The 23,677-nt window shown below is 40.4% G+C and overlaps 1 protein-coding gene across 1 annotated transcript in view; it reads left to right on the plus strand.

Annotated features, from left to right (window-relative positions):
- The first annotated feature begins 2,940 nt into the window (after nt 1-2,940).
- LOC121962122 (RNA polymerase II elongation factor ELL2-like) overlaps nt 2,941-23,677 on the plus strand; it is a 31,489-nt gene continuing 10,752 nt past the window's right edge. The window contains exons 1-5 of the mRNA XM_042512350.1: nt 2,941-3,105; nt 3,657-3,704; nt 19,143-19,270; nt 20,401-20,564; nt 23,402-23,646. Of these exons, the coding sequence (XP_042368284.1) occupies nt 2,968-3,105; nt 3,657-3,704; nt 19,143-19,270; nt 20,401-20,564; nt 23,402-23,646 (723 nt within the window). The 5' untranslated portion in view covers nt 2,941-2,967. The remainder of the gene's footprint in view (nt 3,106-3,656; nt 3,705-19,142; nt 19,271-20,400; nt 20,565-23,401; nt 23,647-23,677) is intronic.

The raw sequence follows: 23,677 nt of genomic DNA on the forward strand, positions 1-23,677 counted from the left end.
TTCACTGGAATTGTTTTATTTTACTACTGACAAAAATTAATCTACTCATCCTACACATAAGGGCTTTACAGTTACAAAAAACTGCCGCTTGTTTTATCCAGTTTTTGTTTATTAAGAACACCTGAGTAGATGAACCTCACTTGGAACTCCCTTGAATAAACTCCATTGTGTCTGTGATTCAGAGATACACTATAAAATACCGCACGTTCTCTGTTCCAAACTAAACCCAAAATTAATGGATGTAACATATCGAGTAATAAATAAGGAGTTCTGTATGCACACTAATTGCATTTACGCTGACTCTGCATGTCATAAAACTAATAATGGACCTCACATTTTCTTCACAAAGGTGTTTTATCTTTCCCATACAAAGCCTAATGCATACAAAATGTCTTGGTAGATCTCAATGTTTTATTTTACATCTGTTCTCTCTCCCACTCAAAACAGAGCTACATGTAGACGTGTACGTACATATCATGTTTCATAGACCATTATATTCTCCTCCTGAGACTGTGATGTAACCTTTATGTATTTCACCCTGATGTTATGGAACGGTTGCAGTTTGACCCACGCAGCTCTGAACTAAAAGAGAGGAAACATGAGGGACAATAGCACAATATCAACAAGCTGCATCCTACAGGTGCAGGTGTCCTGGGAGTCACTGACCTCAGGTGTGAAACGTCACTCCCAGGGGATCGCTGTGCATTAGCGGTCTCACATGCAGCAGATGGCAAGTCACAGACAATGAGTGGATGAGACAGATGAGGCAGGTAAAGAAGAGGGAGGGGCTGACAGGGGTTAATCTCGCACTGCTTGGCTGCTGAAGAAGCGACTTCAAACCTACAGGCATGGGTGGGGGACAGGACTGTTGTTTTAGGTATGCAGTGACTTATGGAGCCAGATTTTCATATTTAGTTTCATAATAGTTATTACAAAGGGTTTATTGGATTGTATAGAACTATGTGTTCAGAAAATACAGAGTTTTTCCAAATCTCTGATTCAGCACCACCTGTTGTCTGTTGACCTCCAGTAACCCTCCCCCTCCTGTTATGTACTTTCATTCAGGGAGAGGCTAAGCAATTTAACTAAATAGGCTTACATGTCAGACTCATCTGCTTTGCCAACCTCCACCATCACTTGTGCGCTCTTTCACAGTTATGCAAACACTTAAGTTGCTTAGATTTGCCGCCATTCAGCTCAGTCATGCTGGCTGAGCTGTTAGACACATAAATTCAACATGTGGATTTTCTTAACAGATAACAGGTCCAGCCCTGCATTTGATTCAGTTTCAGTTTTACTGTTTCTGTTGGTTCACTGTTGGGCTTTAAGCCAACAAGAGAAATGAAAGTTGGACACTGCCAAAAATGACGATAACTAAGCCCATTAACTCATCAGGATAAGCTTCTTTCCTGTCAAGGATTATTTGCAAACTGACCCACATTGTGATTGACACTTGGTTTGCTTTTCTCTCCTTTTAATTTTATTTTTTTTCACAATGTATATTTGCTGCAATAATGCATCTCTTAAAAATATTATTTAATATTATTATTTCATGGCTGCTCCCATAAGCTCCTCTGTAAAATCAGTTCACCTTTTACATTTGGTGATCACTGTTAACTCAGTAAGACTTCTAACACTCATCATACTAGGTTTAAATAATGTCTCTTTTTTTCCCTGGGATCCAGTATTTGATAAGGTTTACAGGCAGTGTGGCCTATGGCAGTAAATGTCTTTCACTTTGTGATTGATGCACATTGTTGTAAAGCACGTGCATGACAACTAAAGGTAATGAACTCGACACCTTTAAAGCTACAAACAAACCTTGCCAACATCCGAATAAAGTTATGGCCGATAGATGTCTCTGCTTTGAGAGAAAGGTTACGTGAAAATGGTCATAGAAATATAAGAACTTTTTACTCTGTGGTGTCTGAAAATAAGCTAAATTCTACTTTTATAAATTGGATGGATGTGTTGGCATAGCCCACATATTTGGCCACACTGTCTTAATTATAATTGCAGAATTGATTTTTACTACTTAATGTTCTATTTAACATTGAGTGGTAAAAAGTAAATCTAACCAATTAAACCACTGTTTGTAAATCCACAGTGTAGTAAAACTGCATGGTTTGTAATTAGTGGTTAGCACTTTAACTGGCCCAACCTGCAGTTTTTTAGGATTTTTATTTAACCTATGTCAAAAAAAATAATTTCATACTGATAGAGGGTAACATTTACTAAATATAACTTTTGTGCTATGACTATAAGATAAAAACAGCCTCTTGAACCAGGCTGTAAACATGTTTTTTATTGCTGAAAAGTTGAGCATTTTAACGTGGTGGTATAGGGATTGAACCACTTCAATCGAGCCAGCTTCAAGTGGCCTTTAGAGGAACTGCAGTTTTTGGCACTTCCACACTAGCTACTTTTTTCTGCCTCCAAGGCTGCCACTTTGTGTTCAAATTTTGAAAAATAATAGTAACAGTGCAGCTTTAACGTCAAAGAAAGTTGGTATAAATCCAGTACACTAACCCTACAGATGATCTCTCATTTGACTTATTTTGGATTTCATGTAGTGTGCATGCCCTAACGTGCATGCAGCCTGTTACAGTTGCTCCTGTTCATTTTCTTACTTTTTGCTGCTTGTAGTTTGTTTTTTTTTTTCTTCTTTTTATTACAAAACTTTCCCCTGGGGATCAATAAAGTATTTCTGTTTCTGATTTGTTTGGGGACGAATAAAACGATCTGATAAACAAGTTGGAATTATCATTATTTTTCTAGGCTTATAAAGAAAAAACACCGAAAACACTTAATATGCAATTATACAAATAAAAGTAAATCTTGTGTAGAAATGCAATGTCTGCAGGGCTCACGAGCCTGCAGCTCCGCCCACACAGTGACGTATCGGGGAGAGTGTTGAGCAGACAGAGGAAAGCAGCTTTAATTGCAGGGCAGAGAGAAAAGCCAGCGATGGCTTCGCTCAGGCAGGAGCACCACTACGGGCTCTCCTGTGGAAAAAATAACAAAAACAGCCCCAACAGGACGCTGTACCATGTCAAGCTCACGGACACGGCTATCAGGGCGTTGGAGGCTTACCAAAACCTCAAGGTACCTTTTCCTCGTGTGTTTTAAATGTGTGCGCGTGTAGATGAATGGACTCTTGTCAAAGTTGTCGGCTGGGTTGACTGTGTTTTCAAAATTGTTTCACAGTCTCGTTTCGCTTAATTAGTTTTCTTGTGTTCAGCTTACCCTGTTTTGTTTTTTTGTTTTTTTTAAATAACGTGTATTTTGTAGTTTAAATAAACAAGTCAATTAGAGTCGTGCAAACTAATGTCCAGTCCCCTCTGAGCAACACAACAGCAGGACTCAATCCTGTGATTGTCGGGAAAGACGAGCCTGTCAGCTGTTTGCTGGGAAACCTTCCTTTTGTTTCAAAGTAAAGCAGAGACAGCCCGCAGTCTGCCAAGTTATCTAGTTGACAAGTAGCCTAGGTTCATAATTAGCTACAGAGGAGGCCATTAACAGCACATAGGCATTATTGATTGTGTAACTTTACTTGCATGTAAACACATTACAGCATCATTGTGTTTACTGGACTAGAGCTCTCTGATATGTGCAGCTATGTCACATTAAATGCTCTTGTCTTTCTCTCACCTCAGGGGTCTTTACCAAGTGAACCATCAATTTGCTTCAAAGGAAACCAAGGGGTAAGTTTGTTACTTTTCTTTAAGAAGTTTAGCACATTGGCTGCATAATATCGTGTTATAAAAAAAAATCTATATCAATAAGGAATAAACTTGCACATCACTTTTTATACCATGATACTCATATGCATAACTTAGCTCTGATGATTTTGTCAGGAAAGCAACATACCACTGTGACATTTTTATTTTTATTTCAAAATAAGAATGTATGCCAATTTCATTTCTTAGACTCTATAACCTCAATGAAGCTTTTGTTTGTCACACATTGCTGTTGACTCACACGGCCCACCATACTGCAGCAGCGGGAGCGCTCAGATGGGAGCTTATAACTGGACGTCTCTAGCAGATAGGAGGCATGCAGGTTACTGGGTCAGGCTGGTGACTGTGGAGAGGCTTTGTTAGGTCAGTGAGCGGCGCTGGGGAAAGTATGGGAGGGAGGGAGAAGTGTGTGCACACACACTGTCAGAGTCAGTCTTTGGGAAAATACACTTTATTACTACATATATAAGTGTGTCTTCACTTCATGTGATACAATTAGACGCTCATACATCAGTAATACTCTTGTGCTCTTGAAACCAAACCATAATCTGCAGTATGTCGCCTGAACTATGTGTGTTTTGACTAAAGTCATTCGAAGTCGTGTCCTTGGGAAATACTCTACTTCTCAGTCTATTCTAATTGCATGTGCTGCTTGGAAAGAGTTTCAACCCCCTTCCTGTCATGACAAGATGAGCTGAGTGGTGAGTTTTGTTAGGGGGGTTTCTGTGGTTGACGGACTGGATTAAAAGCTAGAGTGTGTGTTGCTCCTTATTTTTGAGGTACTGAAGTACATTTAAAAGTTAGTTTTAACTTAAGGGGAGTTGTGCACAAATATCTTTATTCTGTCCTAAAAGGTTTGAGGGCAGCCAAATTCATTTTTAGTTTGTCATTCCCAGCATTAGTATTATGATCTGGTGGGTTGGGCTTCCAGGTAAGTCTCGTGCACAAACTGTCAAAATTCCACAGTACTGTCTGGTTGGTTTTTTTTTGTTTTTTTTTTCTGACTCTGTAGATCCCAACTGCAAAGGCACGAGGCCTTGACCGAATATGTGTGGCATTAAATTAGAAGAAAAGCTGCAAATCTAATCCACAGCTTCACGGCTCACACTCTAAACTGTTGGACTGAGTTTGTGCTGCAAAGTCGTCAGCCATAAAACTTAGCTTCATAATTGGATTCATTCCCATTTTGTAAGAGAAACTAATGTAATGTACCTACACAGTACTGTGCTAATGTCTTAGGCCACATTAAACAATGTTATTTTAGTAAGGTTACAATGATCACACATATTTATTTCTCAGTAGTCTCTTTACTAAAATACAGCCGGAACATACAGGAAATATGCACACATATTAAAAACACAAATATTTCAGAATAAAACAACTTCAACAGACTAAAGTTGCAAGTATTTAGTGTGACCTCCCTTTCCACTTAGTATTTCTTGAACTCTCTTGAGCAGACAATGTAAGATTTGCAATACTAATCTTCTGGTGTATTTCAACCAGGTTGCATTCGGTTGCAAGAAATGCCCAAAGCTCAATATTGATTGTTTAAGCTACCTTTTGTTATGGTTGTATGATTCCATGTTTCACACTAAATATTGACTTCAGTCTGAAGAAGCCATTTTGTTCTGACTTTTTTGGTATTATAATGCATTGTACATGTTCTTTGTATATTTTGTTTGTATTTTAATATAGAAACTGAGAAATAAATACTTATATATCCTCATTAAAACTTTGCTAAAACAACAAATCTGTGGTGGCGTAAGACTTTTGCACAGTACTGTTCCTGTAAAATAAACAAATATGAAGGCATCCATGCACCCACAAGAGTGAAGCGCCTCCTATTAGAATGAAAGACAGGACATTTTTGTCAACAAGGATTCATGCTAGTGAAATAAAAAGTAGCACATTGCTGTATTAAATACTGTAAAAAAAATAAAAAAAACATCTCTGGAGACCGGAGCGAGGCCTTGGCTCATATCTGAGGTTTTCACAACCTAACAGTTCATCTTTGCACCAATGCTGTCAGTGTCATGGCTGAAGGATTGCAGGGAATTTCACACCGCTCCCTGTATGTGGCATTGAGAGCTAAAGTTATTAGCCAAATGAATGTTTAGAGGTAATTACAGGAGCCATAATGCTCCTGATTACAGCATGAGGCATCATGACTTCAGTTTGCATTAGCTTTCCCCGTCTGCCTGACTCAGACAGTCATGAATGTGTGTTTTTGTACGTGTGTAGTGTTGGCACACTTTTGCTGCAGTACTAGCCAGACAGATGACATGAACTCTCTGCCCTGCTAATTTTCCTGCCCTATTCCCAGGATGGAGTCCCACTTTTTCTCTGTGTGTTATGAAAAGAGAGAGAGAACCTTGTATGCTGAAGTGGTGTGTGTAAAGATGCATCTTTATGTTAATTGCTTGTTTGCTATGATGCGGGTGTGGCGGGTTGCTTTTTTAATGTGTGTGTGTGTGTGTGTGTGTGTGTGTGTTTATGCTGTACCCTGTGTGGCCTAAAGGCATGATTTATTCATGGCCCACCTCCCTTTTTCCTGTCCTGCCCCCTCTGCCCATTGTGCAGTAGTCTTTAGCCTGGCAGGACCAGAGTGGATCCCCCGAGGACCCTCTGTGTGTGGTGTGTGTTTGTTTTTTTGGTTTGCCTGTGTGTATGAAAGAGATGGGGAATTTTTGGCACTTGCTTTTCCATGAGTATCTCTAAAGGTTTTTGTGTGTTTACGCTGCTTATGCTGAGATCCCCAGAGGCTCCTCTCTGTGTGTTGTATCCTCTGATTTGAATAACAATGAATGGGGGAATGCAGCCTGTGTGTTGTCACCCTCTTTGGATCACCCAAATTGAGTTGAGTACAGTCAGCCCTGATGTGTTGTGGCCTGCCCTCAGGGTTTGTTTGTGCCCAACATGATAGAAACCTCCCTGCTGTGGATGTAATGGAGTGGAGACTAAAATTGAGAACAGTGCAAACATCCTCCATCATAAACATTTAGTTATTTACCCATGACCAAAGTTTGAAGTTCAGACTTTAATCTGACTCCTGTGGGGAGTTGGAACATATAAACACTGATGTTATACTAACCCCTTTTCCACTGCTTGTTCAAGACGGGAAGATGCCATATAATAGGCTTGGTAAATGATTGTTATTGTCATGTTGACCCATTATTATGTTTCATGTAGTGCTGCAGACATGGATGTTATATGTCACATTTGAAGCAGATGGCGTTGTTAAATGTCATTCCTCTCGCGCCTCATGTGCTTCCACGATGCCGGCATGTTGTCTATAAACAAACACAGATGCGGCATTATGCTGCTGTTTGATTCTGTAAAAGAATGCAAAAGTGATGTTTGGGGACTTTGTAGCAGCCCTGTTGCACACTCTCTGTGTAAAAAGGGCTTTTAATTGCTTTAGAAGCTGAATTATCAAAGACATAAGACATGACTACAATATAAAGTAATGTAAAAATGCACTCTTAAGTCATGCATAAATAATCTTGAAACATAACATTTAAAAAAGTAGTTAACACACTGATGATATGTGGGGCAATAAAGAATTTACTTTCACATTTCAAACAAGCTTTCACTGCATTTAAGTAATCTCTTCAGTGTACCGTACATGTCACTTGTTATTAATGCGTGTTGGTTTCTTCAGATCACGTTAATCAGTTTGTGCCCACAAAGGGATAAATTGTTGAGGAAGTATGCTTTTTAAAACACTGGTGGTTATTAGTTGCTACTTTGTATTAAAAGCCAAGAATGAAAATCTTGTGCATGGACTGGATTACATGTTTATTTAGCCAGCAAGTGTATGCGAGGAGGAGACAAGAAGCCCTCTGAGATTCAGCAGCAGTGGCTCTCGAAAAATGCGCTCTCTGTCCGATTAAGCAGCTTGGAGATATGGAGCACATCTTGGCTCGCAGAGGAACGTGTCCCGTCTATTTCCCTCATGTGAAAATCCACACCATGAGTAAATGAGGCATAAAAGAGCACTTGTTTCTCCCCCCCACACACGTGTCGTGGTATGGCCTGGCATGGATAGAAGCATTCTGTGGAAGAGCCCACCTAGCTTTGCAGGAGTGAAGGAGGGGCTTTTGTCAGACACAGTGACCCACAATTTGTTGAAGTTGACAGTTTGGCCCTCAGGAACCTGCCAAAGATGTATCGTTCTTGGCATTGGAGGGGAGACCTCGGGGGGGATGCTTGTGCCACAGCACCCGTAATTCCCCCACCCCCACCCCCCCACCCCTTTCATGCCCGACCTCCTCTCCCCCCAAATGCTGGAGCTTGCAGCTCTGGCAGCAGCTCTGCCCCTCTGTGAAATTGCAAATGAAAAGGAATGGAAGGCGATTACAGGCTTGGGCTTGATTACATGCAGTGTCTCCCACTCAAGGCAGCCACATTAATCACCCAGTGCCAGCATGTGGAACTCAGCTAGAGAGAAGACACTGCGTAGCTCCGAGCATTGACTGATTGACTTTGGGATCGTAAACACGCGAAAACAGGCTAAATCTCTAGTTTGTCTCTTTGTATGTCCTTCTCTGCTGCCCTCCGTCCCTTGTTCCTCCACTCAGCCAGAGACACAGACGCACATTGTGTTTTGTATCGCCGTCCTCCATTGTGGAGGGGACTCTTCTTAAATGGCATGTGTCAACTTGTGGCCCTGGGAACAATTCGTCTCTTTTGTTTGTGATGAGATGATGAGACGTAGTGTTTAGTAAGGATGAGGGTGGTGGCTGGCTGGCTGGCTGGCTGAGTGTGTGTGTGTGTGTGTGTGTGTGTGTGTGTGTGTGTGTGTGTTTGTGTTTGTCTCTGTGTGTCTCTAAGCCAGTTGCGGAGATGTTTGGCTGATAGCTAGACTTTGGCCTTTCTCCCTCCTCAGCCTTATGAGTGGCAGTAATACTGATTACACCCTGATGAGAGGAGCTGGAGCTGAGCCTCTCTTTGCTCACGCTGGATTAACACACACACACACACACACACACAGACACACATACACACACACACACACACACACACACACACACACACACACACACACACACACACAGAGTTTGCATTAGCACCGGGGCCCAGAGTGACTTGCCTCCTGCTGATAACAGACAGCGGTGGTGGCGACAGGTTTCACTCCCTCCTCCTCCCCCTGCACCTCCTCCCTCTCCTCCTATCAACCAGAAAGGGGAAGCAGTGCCATGGCATCCCATTCTGGAGCCGAGGAGGCCAGAACAAAAGACGGCCTGTTTTCAGAAGGCCATTACTCAGGCTGCAGAGGATGTGGAAACAATAGCCTGCATGAGATCTAGACCCAGACCCCACATTCAACCAAAAGCTAGCAGGAAACATAAGCCCTGCACACCGACAGCAGTCTCTCTCAGTTTTTGTTCAATCGACTTTATAGTTTGATAAAGCCAGGAAAATGAGCCTCCCCCGTCCTGCATCTTCAACGTGTGGAGAAATTTATGACAGCCGAGAGTGAACTGTGGCTCATTATGATAACACACATACTGACTGTCTTTTATTGTGTCAAAAATTTCACTGTGGATTTGTTTTTATAGCAATGGCAGTATGTTTTTCTGTGTTTGGATGTTGGAAATTTCAAATGTGATGCAGGTCAGTGGAGTAGTCTTGTGATTACAGACCACAGGAAATCACAGGTTATCTCAACAGGCTTGTGTAAAACAATGATAACAAAATACCAAATAATGAAAGATAAGAGTCAGAAAAGAAACAGTCACCCAAAATATGATCAGAAGAATGAAAGATATAAATGTTATAATACTTATTGTTCAAACTTACTGTTGAGTAAGACATAATGGTGTGTGTCAACATGCAAACTAATAATTAGATTTTAACCATATTAAGGCAATACTTGATCAAGGTTTTTCTAATTGAAGTAACCATAACCCAGTTAACAATTAGCCAGTTAAATGATTATTTGTCAGTCCCTGATTATTGTGGCACCTTTAGGCTGCTTTCTGGTGCTTTCATTAAATGTCACAGAGGTCAGAGTGAGACAGATTCAAGTAGTAGCTTGTAATGGTGGGAAAAAAAAGCAACTTAACATCAAAGAATTAACCAAGTTTCATCAACCCTCTTTTTTATATGTTGTGTTGATGTTTCCTGTAGATTAACACACAGCTTTCAGAAAACCAAGGTAAACGTATTGGGGATGTCAAAGGAAAATGAAACTATCATATTAAAATTATTTAAGATGAAAACATACGATTTATCATCTTCTCAGTACCTTAAAGGGAACCTATTATGCTCATTTTCATGTACATACTTGTTTTTTGGCTTTCTATGAGAACATGTTTATATGTTGTAATGTTGAGAAAATATCTTATTTTTCTCACACTGTCTGCCAGAATATACCTGTGGTCACCCTCTGACTGAAACTCTCCATTTTAGCTTCTGTCTCTTTAAGACTCCCTTCTGAAAACGTCCAGTCTGCTCTGATTGGTCAGTATTTTCAGGTCTTCTACATCTGCGCTCTCCAAGCCCCCAGAAACAGCGCCGGGCTTTGAAGGCAATTTGACATTGTGGCCAAACCATGGAATTACAACTTCTGAGTCGGTCATTTAATGCTATGGGGCCCAAAAACACTTTTTTCAGTAGATGAATTTTTTAGCAACACAGCCCCTGCAAAAACACAGGTTTGGCTCCATTCAGTCCAATAACATTTCCAAAGTCTTGAATAGCCACACAATTATCATTTTATTTTAAAGTTAGCGCAGTGCTAAACCAGAAATTAGCCACTCGGCCAATAAAGTTTCTAGGCTTTTTGCTCTGTGTGCCTAATGGTGCAGAAGATCTGGGGAATTTTATACCCGGAAAGTATAACTTTTTTGGCATCATGCACTACTGATCAACTTTCATAGGAACAAACAGGGCCCCGCCTGCTACGCTGTATCCAGTTTCTTTAGACCTCCATGGCGCACTCGGCATCTCTGTACCAGTACTGCGCTATGGGAATGAATGTAATGAAGTATAGCAACACTTTCTAGCATGAAACATCACTAATAAAGGCTTCTAAACTCTAATCTCAGAAATCTGATCTGAAATCAGGGGAAAAATGAACAACAATGGCAGGTTACACAATGTAACACTTTCAGTAGCATGCCCAGAGCAGATGACCATATAAAGAAATCTGTCTTGAGCTTTTATCATGTTGTAGCAGAAACACGTTGTACGTAGTAATGTGAATGGTCTGAGGTTTTTTTCTGACAGGGATTTCTTTAACATGGGTTTATCTCATTATTTGAAACTTAAGCCTCTTATGAACATCTGAGGTTGCGACATTATATCATAAGGAAAAGCATAACAGGTCCCCTTTTGTCCTTTATCTTATAATAGATTCCATTATTATGTTGTGTATAGTGCAGTGACATGAATACCTCAGAAATCTTTTAGAAAATCAAGCCTTGACGTGATTTTACAGGAAACAAATGAAAAAGCATTCACAACACCACAGACACGCCCACAGTTGCAGAATTAAGTGTAAACCCACAATCGCAGATATCACTGTACATACTTGTATTTCTGGTTTTCATACAGAGGTGCCATTTAGAAGTGCACAAAGCAACTCACTAAACTTCAAACTGCTGCTGCTTCATTCTGTTACATAAGGTGATGGGGTTAAAAGTTTAACGTTCTCCACATTTGTTTTCTACTTTCCAAAATGATTCATATAGCAAGATTATGACCCAAAATGTCAGCTGGTACAGAGAAATAAAGAAGTTCAGAAAATCCCAGCCTGTGTGTTATGGCAGTGAGGTTATTTTATTATTATTATTATTTTTTGCCTCTGCGGACTGAGGACAGTTAATGAGAGAGAGTCGGCCTCCTCACAGGACTGTGTTTGATTAATTGACATCTCTCTACTGTAAGCTTGCTCACACCAGCATTTTAAATAAAACTATTTCATTACATATGCTTACATTTTATGTGCACCACCAACATCTGCACATAGAATCAGCCCTCAGCTAATTTTCCCTTGCACTTATGGCTGATGTTGACGGAAATTCGCAAAAAATTAAAGGAGTCTGTCAGACACGCAGAAACAAATAAACAGCTGTTTCAAAGCAAAAAGTTGTGAAGCTCACAGACGGAGAAAACAGATGGACACACAGCCATAGGCCAAGAGTAACGCCTTCGAAAGAGATTGATGGCACAGAACAAAACTGGGAAAGGCTCAATATTTTCTGTTGACGAAGGCAGAGAAGGAAATATTGGAAAGACAGACCAACCAGGACAAGACCGACCAAGCTGTGGTAATTAAAATTAACATCTAAAGAGTGACACTTAGGATTAGGGATAAATCTGGTTTGTCTGGGGGTGAATATTTGAAGTTAGTCGGCATCAGGGGCCATAGTTTGGATTAAAAGAATGCATTATATGTTGAAACACTTGTCAGATTCAGGCTGGTCTCGGTTCGCTTCTTTGTCTTTTGGCCTCTCGGGGTCACTGAGCATTACTGAGGTCGGAAGTCGCTCCCAAGTCTAGGGCAATTTTTATATGCATTTCTTAAGCATGGAGCCTTGGGAACCCACACATTCCCTGAATATTTTACTTGAAAGGAAGACAATAAATATTTCATTATTCATGGTCAGTTGAATTCTTTAAGTGCCGTGTCCTTTTGTAAGAGCACGTCTCTGTGTTTGAATTGCCATGTGTGCCTCTCAGGAGAATGCAGCAGGCTTTGGTGCGGCCCCCAGCGGCTGGGAACGAGAGTGCTTGTTGTAGTTTGCACTGCGGGGGTCTTGAAGTCTGCCAGCTGAGGTCATCTGAGCAGGCAGTACTGGATTAATGCCAGTCAGTGCTCCTGGGTACGACGCTGTGCATGAACGGGCATTGGCAACAGCTGGAATCCTGTGACAGTACAATCAAATGAAAACAGGACCCCATAAACTATTAATTACTGTAGTGGAAGATTGGAGGATGATCTGATAAATGACAGAGTTGCACAAGCTTTGTGAAATGTGATTTTGCCATGATAAGCATAACAGTTCAGTTCAAAACTTATTTAAAACATTTAATTTTCACCTTCAAGTGCTTTGCATCTGCAGCTCCTCCAGGCGTCCTCAAACAGGGATGTGTGAGCTCAGACTCTTCAGCTCTGAGAAAAACTGATGCTTTTTTTTTTTAAAAAAAAAAAAGCTCAGTTCTTATATTTTACAGATTGGCTATGTTCCTGTGAAATGGCAAGTGCCCAGATTACTCAGCTATACTTAACCTTTCTGCTGTCCCAGTAATACTTCTCAGGAAATGCTAATCGCACTTACAGTGAAAGTTGGATTCCACTGGAAGTGGAATTCAAACAAGTAACAAGGCTCTTCACCATCTGTGTGGCCTGTTTCAAGTACTTAATGTGAGCAGCATTGCCAGGTGGATGGTGAACTTTTCATTTAAGAAATTATGCTTTCTCAGAACAGCTTAACTGACACCAACCTTTGCCTGTTCTTCTTCATGAGATTCTGTCCTTTTTGTTTGGTGATGAGAGCTGCAACCAACATATATTATAGATAAAGAGTAAAGGTGCCATCAGTTTGACATCTGCTTATATGACCTACAGTCCAGATATTCAACTATAATGAACATGAAACAATACAAGGTAATAGGTTCCGTCATTTCACAAGTTGGAGTGAGCAGTGGTTTGAAATTTTTGCTTTTTATAAATTACTTAAACCTGCATATAGAAAATCTTTGCCCACTTTAGGGAACAACAAGCTGTATACACAACTGACCAGGGCAAAGTGTTGTCAAACAGTACACAAAAAGCAATTTAAGCATTCATTCTGAGTCATATTTGAGTTCATCCGACAAATGTAAGTTTAATATTCACTCTCCTTTTAGCATTATTTTTGGTCTCCACCATCTCACTAGTAAATGCTCCATATGTTCACAAGCTAGTCGCTAACTTATACCTGTCTACACAGACGGCATCTTTGTAGTGTGTATTATTGCAAGCTTTACTTTGTGCAAATTGAGTTAAGCCAAGTGATAATACAGTTGGTTATGCAGCGTTTGAAAGGGTTGGCTATGTTAACTGGTACTTAATTATTTAAATGGATCTTGTTTAACAACATGCATTGCAGGATGCATTGCTTTGATTGATCATGGTAATCTGAATTGTAAAAACACCCGCAAGGTTGCTGGCCTGCATCCTGTTAGTGGGCCGTGGAGCCACGAGGAGAGGGAAGAAAACTAGATAAGCCGTTTAAAAGTAGTGAACGGCAGAACGATGTCCGTGCTGGTGCACGCAGATTCTGTGGTCAGTTTAGAAGCTTCAGTTGATCTTAATCCCATGCTCCATGGCTGTATTTGGGTTTACATAACATGCTCACAATGAATATGCTAACTTGCTAATGTTCAACAGGTATATTTATAATGCTCAATATTTTAGTTTACCTTGTTTGCATTCTAACATTATGATGAAAATTGTGGGTCTATCAATACGAGCATCATCTTACACATTACATGCAGTCAGTTGGGCAACTTTAAAGGATTAATTGATTATGAACATGGTTTATGATTAATTTTCTGGAGAAAGTGTAACTGATTTATTCGCTCATCATTTCAGCATGCATTACGATTTGATTATCTCAGACCTCATTTTACACAGAAGCACAACTCCTGTTTTATGAAGCTCTTGACTACCAGCTCTTTCTCTGTTTTTTACAAGTAATTCAGAGTTTCACAATCAAAGGAGGGAGATGAACCGGTTTTCAGGTGTAAGATAGCTTGGAATAACAGAGAGTTACAGAATGACATTTGTTTATGTATTGCCATCTTTGTTTGTATCACCACACTGGTTGCTGAAATAACAAGGCTTTAAACTTTATTACACTATAGTTTAATGGCTTAGGCTAAGTGGTCATTAAGTACTTTTATCATCTTGTAAAAATGCTAACAAAACTGTCTCATGGTGAGAAATAATCCTCTGGTGAGCTCTGCAGTGTGATCACAACATGTTTTTCTGACCTCCGTCTCAAACAACCAATGAGACACACACAGTTCAGTCTTTAAGTGTGTTTCATTGAAGGGATTCCCCACAGGCAGCTATTACATAATCCCAAACTAGACACACTGAAACAGAAGTTATGTCAGACACGCTGAAAACAAGCTGGTCTATATCATACAGTGCAATGAGAGCTCAGTGTCATACAGTTTGTATAAATTCCTTTGGTGAAAGCCTGCGTGTACAGACATGTGCAGCGAGCTGATAAGAGAAAAAGAGCCAACGTCTTTGCTGCTCTGTTGCATTCTTGCGTCATCTGATGTGACGCCACAGAGGCCCTGCTGAATGTGGGCTGCACAGCACTTACTAAATCATTAGTTCTGATTGAGTTCACAACCTTTGAACAAATATGTTCTCATATTGCTGTGTCGAGTTTAAAGTACCTTTTTTGTAACCCAAAACTGAATTGTTTAAAGTGACCACTTATTCACCTGTCGTTTCAAAAGATAAACTTTAAGTCAAACAAATTATTAATTATTCAAATTTAATAAGCCAAAAGCTCTTAACAACAACTTAATTGTCAGTTGGTGTGAGTGTTCAGTGTGCATACACAAAAAAACCCAAACATTAAAACATTGCAAAATGTGGATTATTGACAAATGTCCTATTTTACGGCCATTAAAGTGTTGTTTTCATATATAAAGTCGGGGTCAGAAACCTCCCAGCTCTGACTTAAATGCAGATTGACTGATGTACATTATAGTTTGAAAAAAATGTCAGTTTAATCAGGAGTCATAAAATTTCCTCAGTAAAAAATGCTGTAATCACTTAAATGAAAAGAGCTGAGAAGTGTTTCCTGTAGGGGTGGTCTCAACAGCCCATTCTGGTACCCTAACAGAGATACAGAATGGGCTGTGGTATGAAATAGAGCACAGAGTAAAGCTGAATTCATCCATTTGTGCAACTTTCTTCGCAGTAACAGTACACCTGTTGATCGAGGCACTTTTATGCTAAGAATAATGCACATATGCATGCTAGTAAACATGCTAGGCACTGCAGCACGGTAGAGAAAGGACAAAATAAACACCTCATAAACATCTCATCAAAAGTTTGAACATTGCACAGAATTATCTGCAGGCTACACAGGGCAACATATTTGTTTTACCATTTGGGGCAGAAGGAACAAATTTTGCATATTTTAATGTGATATGACAAACATGTTGGTTCTCACATCCAGCAGACATGGACCAACAAAAGCATTCATTTGGAGCTGTGTTTGTGTTTACCTGAATATAAGTCAACGTGTACTCTCCTTTTCTTTGAGACTGAAAACCAGAACAGTAAACCTTGGTGCCAAAAACAATGCATTGAAAGACATTAAAATGCTCAGTAGAGCTGAAGTGAACTGCACAGATGGGTGATAGAAATCTGTGGGTTTGTGGCTGCTTTTATATGACATATTTGTAATTTGATCAATTGTTGAAACACGAATATTGATTATAGCAGCTTTTAGAAAAGCTAGTGGTGGAATAATTTTCAATTGTACATGACAGAAATAAATATCCACCATTTTAGCCTTTAGGCTTTATTCGACCTCCATTGTATTTACATTACATGGGAAAAAACATCCGCTCAAATCTAATGTAATGTCAGGCTGTATACAGGAAAGTCATAAATCTACTTACCCGATGTAAATTTTCACTTGCCAGTATACAACTAAAGACTTAAACTGAATGACTTTGAAAAAAAGATGCCATTTTCTTAGCCATTCCCTCAAACGTGTGGCAAATTTTGCAATAAATAGCTGGAGTTTTGCCCACATCCTCTATTGCCACCTGTACTCCAGTTTCCAGGATAACTGAAATGCTCACTTGTGCTTTAGTTCACAAACCTTGTCTTTACATGCCGCCATTCTCTCATGAGCGCCTGATTGGTGCTGTGCTGTTGCAAGTTTCAACAGTGATGAGAGAGAAGCAAGATGGTTTACTCCTTAGCTTCTTCTATCATCAGCCTTAAAAAAAAAGAATCTGTTTTTTCCCTTGGAAAGTGAGTTGCTAGCCTGACGTGGCGTTTTACTCACCCCAGGTGATATTTATACTGAGCCTGCCAGCAAATTTTAGATCATTAGATTTAGATTTACTGCCCAGCTCCTGTAGATTCTGTAGATACCAGTGTCACATGCACAGGTGGGAAACCCTGAGCAGAAACTGGTTGACTGTTTACAAAAAATGAGGAGACTTGAGGGACACGACAGGAGAAAGTGGAGGAAATCCCTCATGATCCTAACACTTAAAGCTGCTCCCCACCCAGAAAAGATGGCACAGCTGTCTACAGCATGAAGAATGGGATTGATGGGAAACTGCTGACATGCCACCACAGTTAGGAGGCAGTGAAGAATACTTGTGATGACAGTGTGGATCTCCACTTCAAGGGGACCTTTTACTCTGAGATTTAACTTGCTACATATACACTGTGGCTCCAGACCTGTCTCTCGCTGTATCCATTTCCCTCTTACACTCGCTCATGTACCTCCAAAACTCCCGTAGAGCTTCTGTATGTTAGTGCTTCTAAGATACAAAAGCTCAATGAAAATGCCTGTAAAGTATTTCAGAATTTGCTCTCACAAACATGCAATTATATCTTTTTCAGTGGTCAAATCAGGGCAGATTCTTACTTTTTTTCGGATCCTCATTTTTCCTGATCTGTTATTATATGTCTCCGTGTGTGTTCGTGTGTGCGTTTGTCTGCCCTGGAGGTTGCAGCCTTGGCTCTGCTGCGCTCCACTGAGTCTGCCAGGAGATCTCATGGACGCCTCAGTGGAGCGGACTCTTAAAAACACTGTTTACCCAAGGAGATTTATTTAAAGTTACAGAGCGGCACAAAGTCTCACTCTCGGTCCTGTGTGTGTGTGTGTGTGTGTGTGTGTGTGTGTGTTCGTTCTTTATCACATGCAAGTCTGCATTGAAGATGCCATAAAAACAAGATGTGCAAGTGGTGCCATTGCCGTCACACGCATATATGAAATTTCATTTAATCAAAGTGTTTCTCCACAGTTCATCCATAGTAAACCAAGTGCTTTGCAGTCAAAAGCTGTACTCTGCGCTCACAGGTTCCTATTATCTCCCAGATTTTCTGCAGTGACAGTGATCAGGTCATGCGTGTACTGTGTTCCTGTACTCTGACAAAGACTCAACATGTGTGTCATCTGGTTTCAATACTCTTCTCCCAATCTCTGAGGAGGAGCCTTTATCAGACCATATTTGTCTTTGATGAACAAAAAATATATTGTATAATAATGATTGAATGATGTGTCAGCACAGTGTTGATTATCATGAATATTTCTGAAGGTTTCAACTATAGATGCAGTTTTTATGGGAGAAGAATCCTTATGTTTTAAAACTCGGAGCTTTCCTCTTGTGCTGTCATCAGGTCAGAATATAAGACTGACACACATTTGGCTGCAGTTGCATTGCAGATGCAGATCATGCAGAAATGCTGATCAATCAGAGAAGACTGAAATTTTTTGGGAGGGGGCTTAGAGAGACGAGTGCTAAAACTGAGTGTTTCAGACAGAAGGTGAATACAGGTGGTCAAGCAGTGTGAGGAAAATGTGTGTGTGTTTTTGGGTTTTTGTAAGCATTAAAACATCTAGACATATTCTAGTTGAAATCCAAAATTAAAGTATGAACTTAAGATGAGCATAAAAGGTCTTAAAATTTGTTGAGTACATTCACGCTCCCAAGAGGATAAATCTGTTCAATTTAAACAGCTGTGTAAACTTCCATTTTTCTATCACCTATGTGTATATTTGTAGCCCCACCACTGGTTCTAGAAATGTCTAAATTGTCAGTATTGAATTTGTTCTGTTCAACAATGCAGCTTCTATCAGCAGGCTTTTAGACTTTCAGTGTTGTATTGGAGTGAGCTGTTTATTCAGGACCTTTTGAAATTGTATTTGTAAGAGTCCTCTCTTTCCAGTGGGCTGTTAAGTTGTGAAAAAGAAATTTTATTGATTTATGTTGACTGCACAAACCTTAAGTTTGGATGGCTTGGTGTTCTTGGCTACAAAGTATTTGGCAGCAGGGTTTGTCTCTGAGATTCTGCTGAGTAGAGCATTTCTTTTCCCCTACAATAAGTTGAAAGATAACAAAAGATGCATGAACTCAAGAGGTCTTAGGAAACACTGACACATTAAAATAACTGGCTGTTATCAGGCCTGTGAAACAATATAACCTATCTCTTCAATGTTGTGCTGATAAGCCTTTTAAAAGGACAGGAAAACCTGGCACATGAGTGACTGTGCTGTTTAATGTGTCATGTGATTGTTTATGCAAAAATTTGCCAATCATCTGTCTGTTGGACTTTATCTGTTTAGTGAAATTTGACTGTCTTTGTGTGTGTGTGTGTGTGTGTGTGTGTGTGTGTGTGTGTGTGTGTAGTACATCAAGATCCCAGCTCCCACACCAGAGTCACCTTCTGCTCTTCGCGTCTTCTCCTTCTACTTATCCAGCGACAGCAAAGACCAACCTCAAGCAAGCTTTGACTGCATCCACCAATATGTTTCGAGGTATGGAGTTCATCAGCTAAAACTTTATATTTTGGCATACTGTATGTCCTAGCATTAAAGTATTTTCCTTTCTGTTAACTGTGCACTAAATTGTAGCTTTGTCGTGATTCACAATCCTTTTTTTAAGCTTCAGAGAAAATCCAGAAATCTTATTTACTCACAGATCACCAAAGGCAAATATTTACTTCAAACAATCAATTAAGTGCAGTTTAATAAGCTAAGGTTCCAGATCGGTCAGCCACAACAATTTTAGGTGCATGTGTTTGATCTGATTGACTGGTTGTGGAGCATGTGACCCCAGACGACACCTCTTTGTCATCTTCATAGGGCATCAGTCAGCTCTCTGAGAGCCCACGTCTCTGAGGCCATCGTGAGAAACAGTCAGCTCACTGCTCACTGTACACAGGATTTGGCAATTGTAATTTCCTGTATATTTCAGGGCTGACCCTCTCATTACTGAGACCTGCGATGCCTTGTTTATGGAGTGGATACGCTTGGAAACTGAGGGTTTTGCTCTGTTGCTGCTGCCTCCTGCTGCCAGATGGCTAACTGTGGTCTGAACACAAACTCGCCTTGGCTCCAGTCAGCCGCTGGAGCCAAGACAAACAGTGTAACAGCATGAGGGCAAGATCCTGCTCTCTCTTCACTCACATTTGTTTCAGTATGTAGAGGATAAAGAGGAGAAATTATCTGTGGTCACGTAAATAATTGTGCTGTGAAAATGAAATTGGGATTTGCAAAACATTTTTCAACATTAAAAAAACCGGGCATTAATGCAGCCCAGGTTTGTGCATTAAACTTTTTTGGTTTTGTCCAAGAAGATCTTTGTTTTGCAAGTGTTCTGGCAGGAGCCACGCTAATCCTGGTGGTTTTCCACAGGCTCTATCCTGCTTTGAACCAGGATATCTGGCTTTCTCACATGTAGCGGGCTGCAGAGCTATATCCAGCGCCTGACATAACATACAGTAACCATAGACCTGTCTTAGCCAGCTCCCACCACAAAGCCACTTTATGCTTCATGGCGTCCATGTTGGTATGCTGCTATAAGATAGCTTATAGGCCTCTGTCTTTACTCTGCACAGCCAGCAGAAAGCTCTGCGGTTCAGTGACTCTGTGCTTTTGTTTTGCAGTGACGGCCGCGAGCAGCTGGAAGGTCAAGGTATCATCCAGGACAAGATCACGGTGTGCGCCACCGATGACTCCTACCAGATGACCCGTGAGAGGATGTCTCAGGTGGAGAAGGACAGCTGGAGCCGCTCTGCCATTGAGATCAAACCTGGAGCCACACATCCGAGTAAGAATAGACCAGAGGTCTCTGTGAAGCAAGAAAAAGAGGATCAGAGGATGATACATGGGCAGATTTTCATGGGGAAAGGCCAAACGGATTAAAGCTTGGAGAGGGATCAGCAAATTGAATGTGATGGCATATAAAAACAAAAAATAGAAATATAATAGCACCAATAAAAGGAAAAGGAATATTAACCTCACATGAGAAAATATTGCTTTGAGCTGAAAAACAGATATTTTCCCTTTTTGGTGTGTAATGAAACCAGATGTGCAGCCTGCATAAGACTAAAAGTCTCTTGTCTTCCACATTTATTATTTTGCACCGTTTCTGGCTTTTGGTTGTCAGTTTGTTGTTAGGTTCAATTTCGTCTTTCCCCTAAAATCTGGCTTTGAAAGCCAAATGGAAGTTTGGTACTGGTCAAAATCAAAATCAGTTCAGAGGTAGAAAGCCAATTCAAAGATTCAGAGCCAGGTTCTTCCTGTTTTCACTGTTGAAATGTGTAGTTTTTTTTGACGAAGTTATGGCAGCGTATCTCTTAATTTGGCTTATGAAGATGAAATATTCACTCCACAGGGCTGTAACTAGCTTAGTTTCTTCAACAAGAGCTTAATTCTCCTGCAGTGTGGTGCCGCAGGGGCTTGTGCAGAAATGTCTCACTGTTTTTGCAAACAACAGTGTGGCCTCCAACATTAAAGATTTGACAGACACACAGTTTGTGTGTGTGTGTGTTTTCAGATGTGAATCATCAATTATAACTTACAAAATATTGATAGTACGAGAAGAAACATAAACTGGCAAGCTACTTTCTTTTTTTTTTTTTTTAACTTTTACTGTTGTTATGCAATATTTCTTCCTGGCATGATTCTGGACCCCCGTATCAGTGCTGGGGCTCTTGGGAAGCTGAAGCCTTGGGTGGTTTCGACCAAATTTAGACTCTGTGGATTGTGTAACATCAGGCCTTAAATTGAGGGTGACTAAGCAACATATATGCTTGTAGGGAAATATTTAATAACTGCAGTCTGCATTCTCCTTTCAGCCTCAGGAGGTAGTCATGAACACAGTGCGAATTATCAGGCATGTCAAAACATATAGAGCGTGTATATTGACACTCCGTACATCCCATAATATATGACATAACTGTTACATAATTCTGTGTATTTTTACTAAGATTAATGGCTGCTGGTAGACTAATGATCATCCTCAAAGTTATATTTTGGCAGGACATATGTTTGCGGCTGAAGGGAAAGCCCTCTCTTCCTGTACCTCTGCCCCTCTCTGACCTTCAAAGCGCAGATTAACCTGTAATGGGATTAGCACAGAGAGATAGCTTTCACTGCCCCGTCTGTCTGCAGCAGAGATGTAAGCAATGATCAATGTGGGGGGTTTACATCTGAGGACAAATAGCTGCAGGCCAACGAGGACATGTGAGCCAGAGAAAAAGGGTATTTTAATGAATGTAACTCCATTAGACAACCAGCTGTTGCGACAGTGCAACCCAGAGAGCATGTAAAATACGTTGAACAGGTAAAGGCTTTGGTAAGATTTGTAAAATCTTGCTGCCTTAAGTTCTTATCTGTTAGATTTTGATGATTTTGGGTTTGTTTTTTTTAACTAAGTAAGACTGTGAAATATTTGGTTTTTGTTAATGATTGCATGATACATTTTACTGAGGTCCTCCTGTAGATCTTCTTTGCGCTGGGTTTACAAATTAGATTCAGTGAGTTTAAGATTAAGTCTCTCTAAATGTCAGGAAATTCCTAAAATTAGATTTCTTGTGTCTTACTGGGCAGAGAATTGTTTTTGACGTAAAATGCTTAGCAACAATTATTTTTATGTCTCTGTGTTGGCGATAGCTGTGGCCAAAGGCATGATGTTTTCAGGTTGTTTCTACATACATCCTGTTCTTATGAACACAATATCTCAATAACGCCTTGAGGGCATTTCTTCAAATTAGGCATAAACTTCCACTTGGACTCAAAGATGAACAGATTATGATCTGGTGGTCTGTGACCTCAGAAAACATGTTTTTGGCCATAACTCAAGATTGAATATGCTAATTTTACCAAAATTTCTCACAAATGTCTTAAGTAATGACATTTTGTATTGAAAAGGTCAAAGACACTGTGACATCGGAAAGTTCTGCAAAAACACTTTTCTGGCCTCATAACTCAGGAACGGATGCTGAATGTGGCAACACTAATGTTTAGCGTCCAATCAGGGATGTAAACTGTAACTGCATCTTGACTGATTTGGGGAGGCATACAACCGCAAGGAGATCACTTAACATTTTTCTTAGATTGTGTAGAGTTTGGGGGAAATGTAATACAAATGCAACCAAAAGGAGTGTGCGACATTCATATATGTGATTCAGAGTTTGGGGCAGGATTGTCTGCACACCGTTCTCAACATGGAGGCAGCAGAGCCAGTGGCTAACAGTTGACAGCACCTACTCCATAAACAGCGTTAGCAGTGACAACAGAGCTAACAGTGTTACCTGGGCTGGATCTGGCAACAGCATCCAATTTCAGCAGTAGGTCTGACTGCTGTATGAGCACTTTCAAGAGCAGAGGGATTGAGCTAGCCAGTGGTCCACACTTACAGGAATGCAAATGCTCGTGCGGCGAGACCCCATTACCACAACAAAAAACACAGAAACTCGGATTACAACACACGCAGAGGGAGCAAGACTTCAGTCTCTGCTCAGGATACCATCATCCACAATATCTTCACATAATAAATAGTGGTTAGCTGTTATATTAATGCTCTGAATGTCGCAAAAATGTATGATTAAGTATCACTTTTACATAATTCTTTTTTTTCTGTCTACTTTTTTGTTTGTTCAGATAAATGTGTGAAGTACCACAAGAGACCGGCTCCTCAGTCTGCATCAGACAGCAGCTTCTATAAACAGTCTACAAGCAACAGGAGGAACGGCGGTATGGCCACCCCAACACAGAAGCCCTTGAGGGAGCGCATCATCCACCTCCTAGCTCTCAAATCCTACAGGAAACCAGAACTGCTGCTTTGGCTGGAAAGAGAAAGAGCCAGTCCCAAGGACAAGGCCGAGCTGGGTGCCATACTTGAAGAGGTACACAGAAATAAGTGTGTGTGTGTGTGTG

Source organism: Plectropomus leopardus, chromosome 1 (genome assembly GCF_008729295.1).
Source record: "Plectropomus leopardus isolate mb chromosome 1, YSFRI_Pleo_2.0, whole genome shotgun sequence".
Classification (NCBI taxonomy): Eukaryota; Metazoa; Chordata; class Actinopteri; order Perciformes; family Serranidae; genus Plectropomus; species Plectropomus leopardus.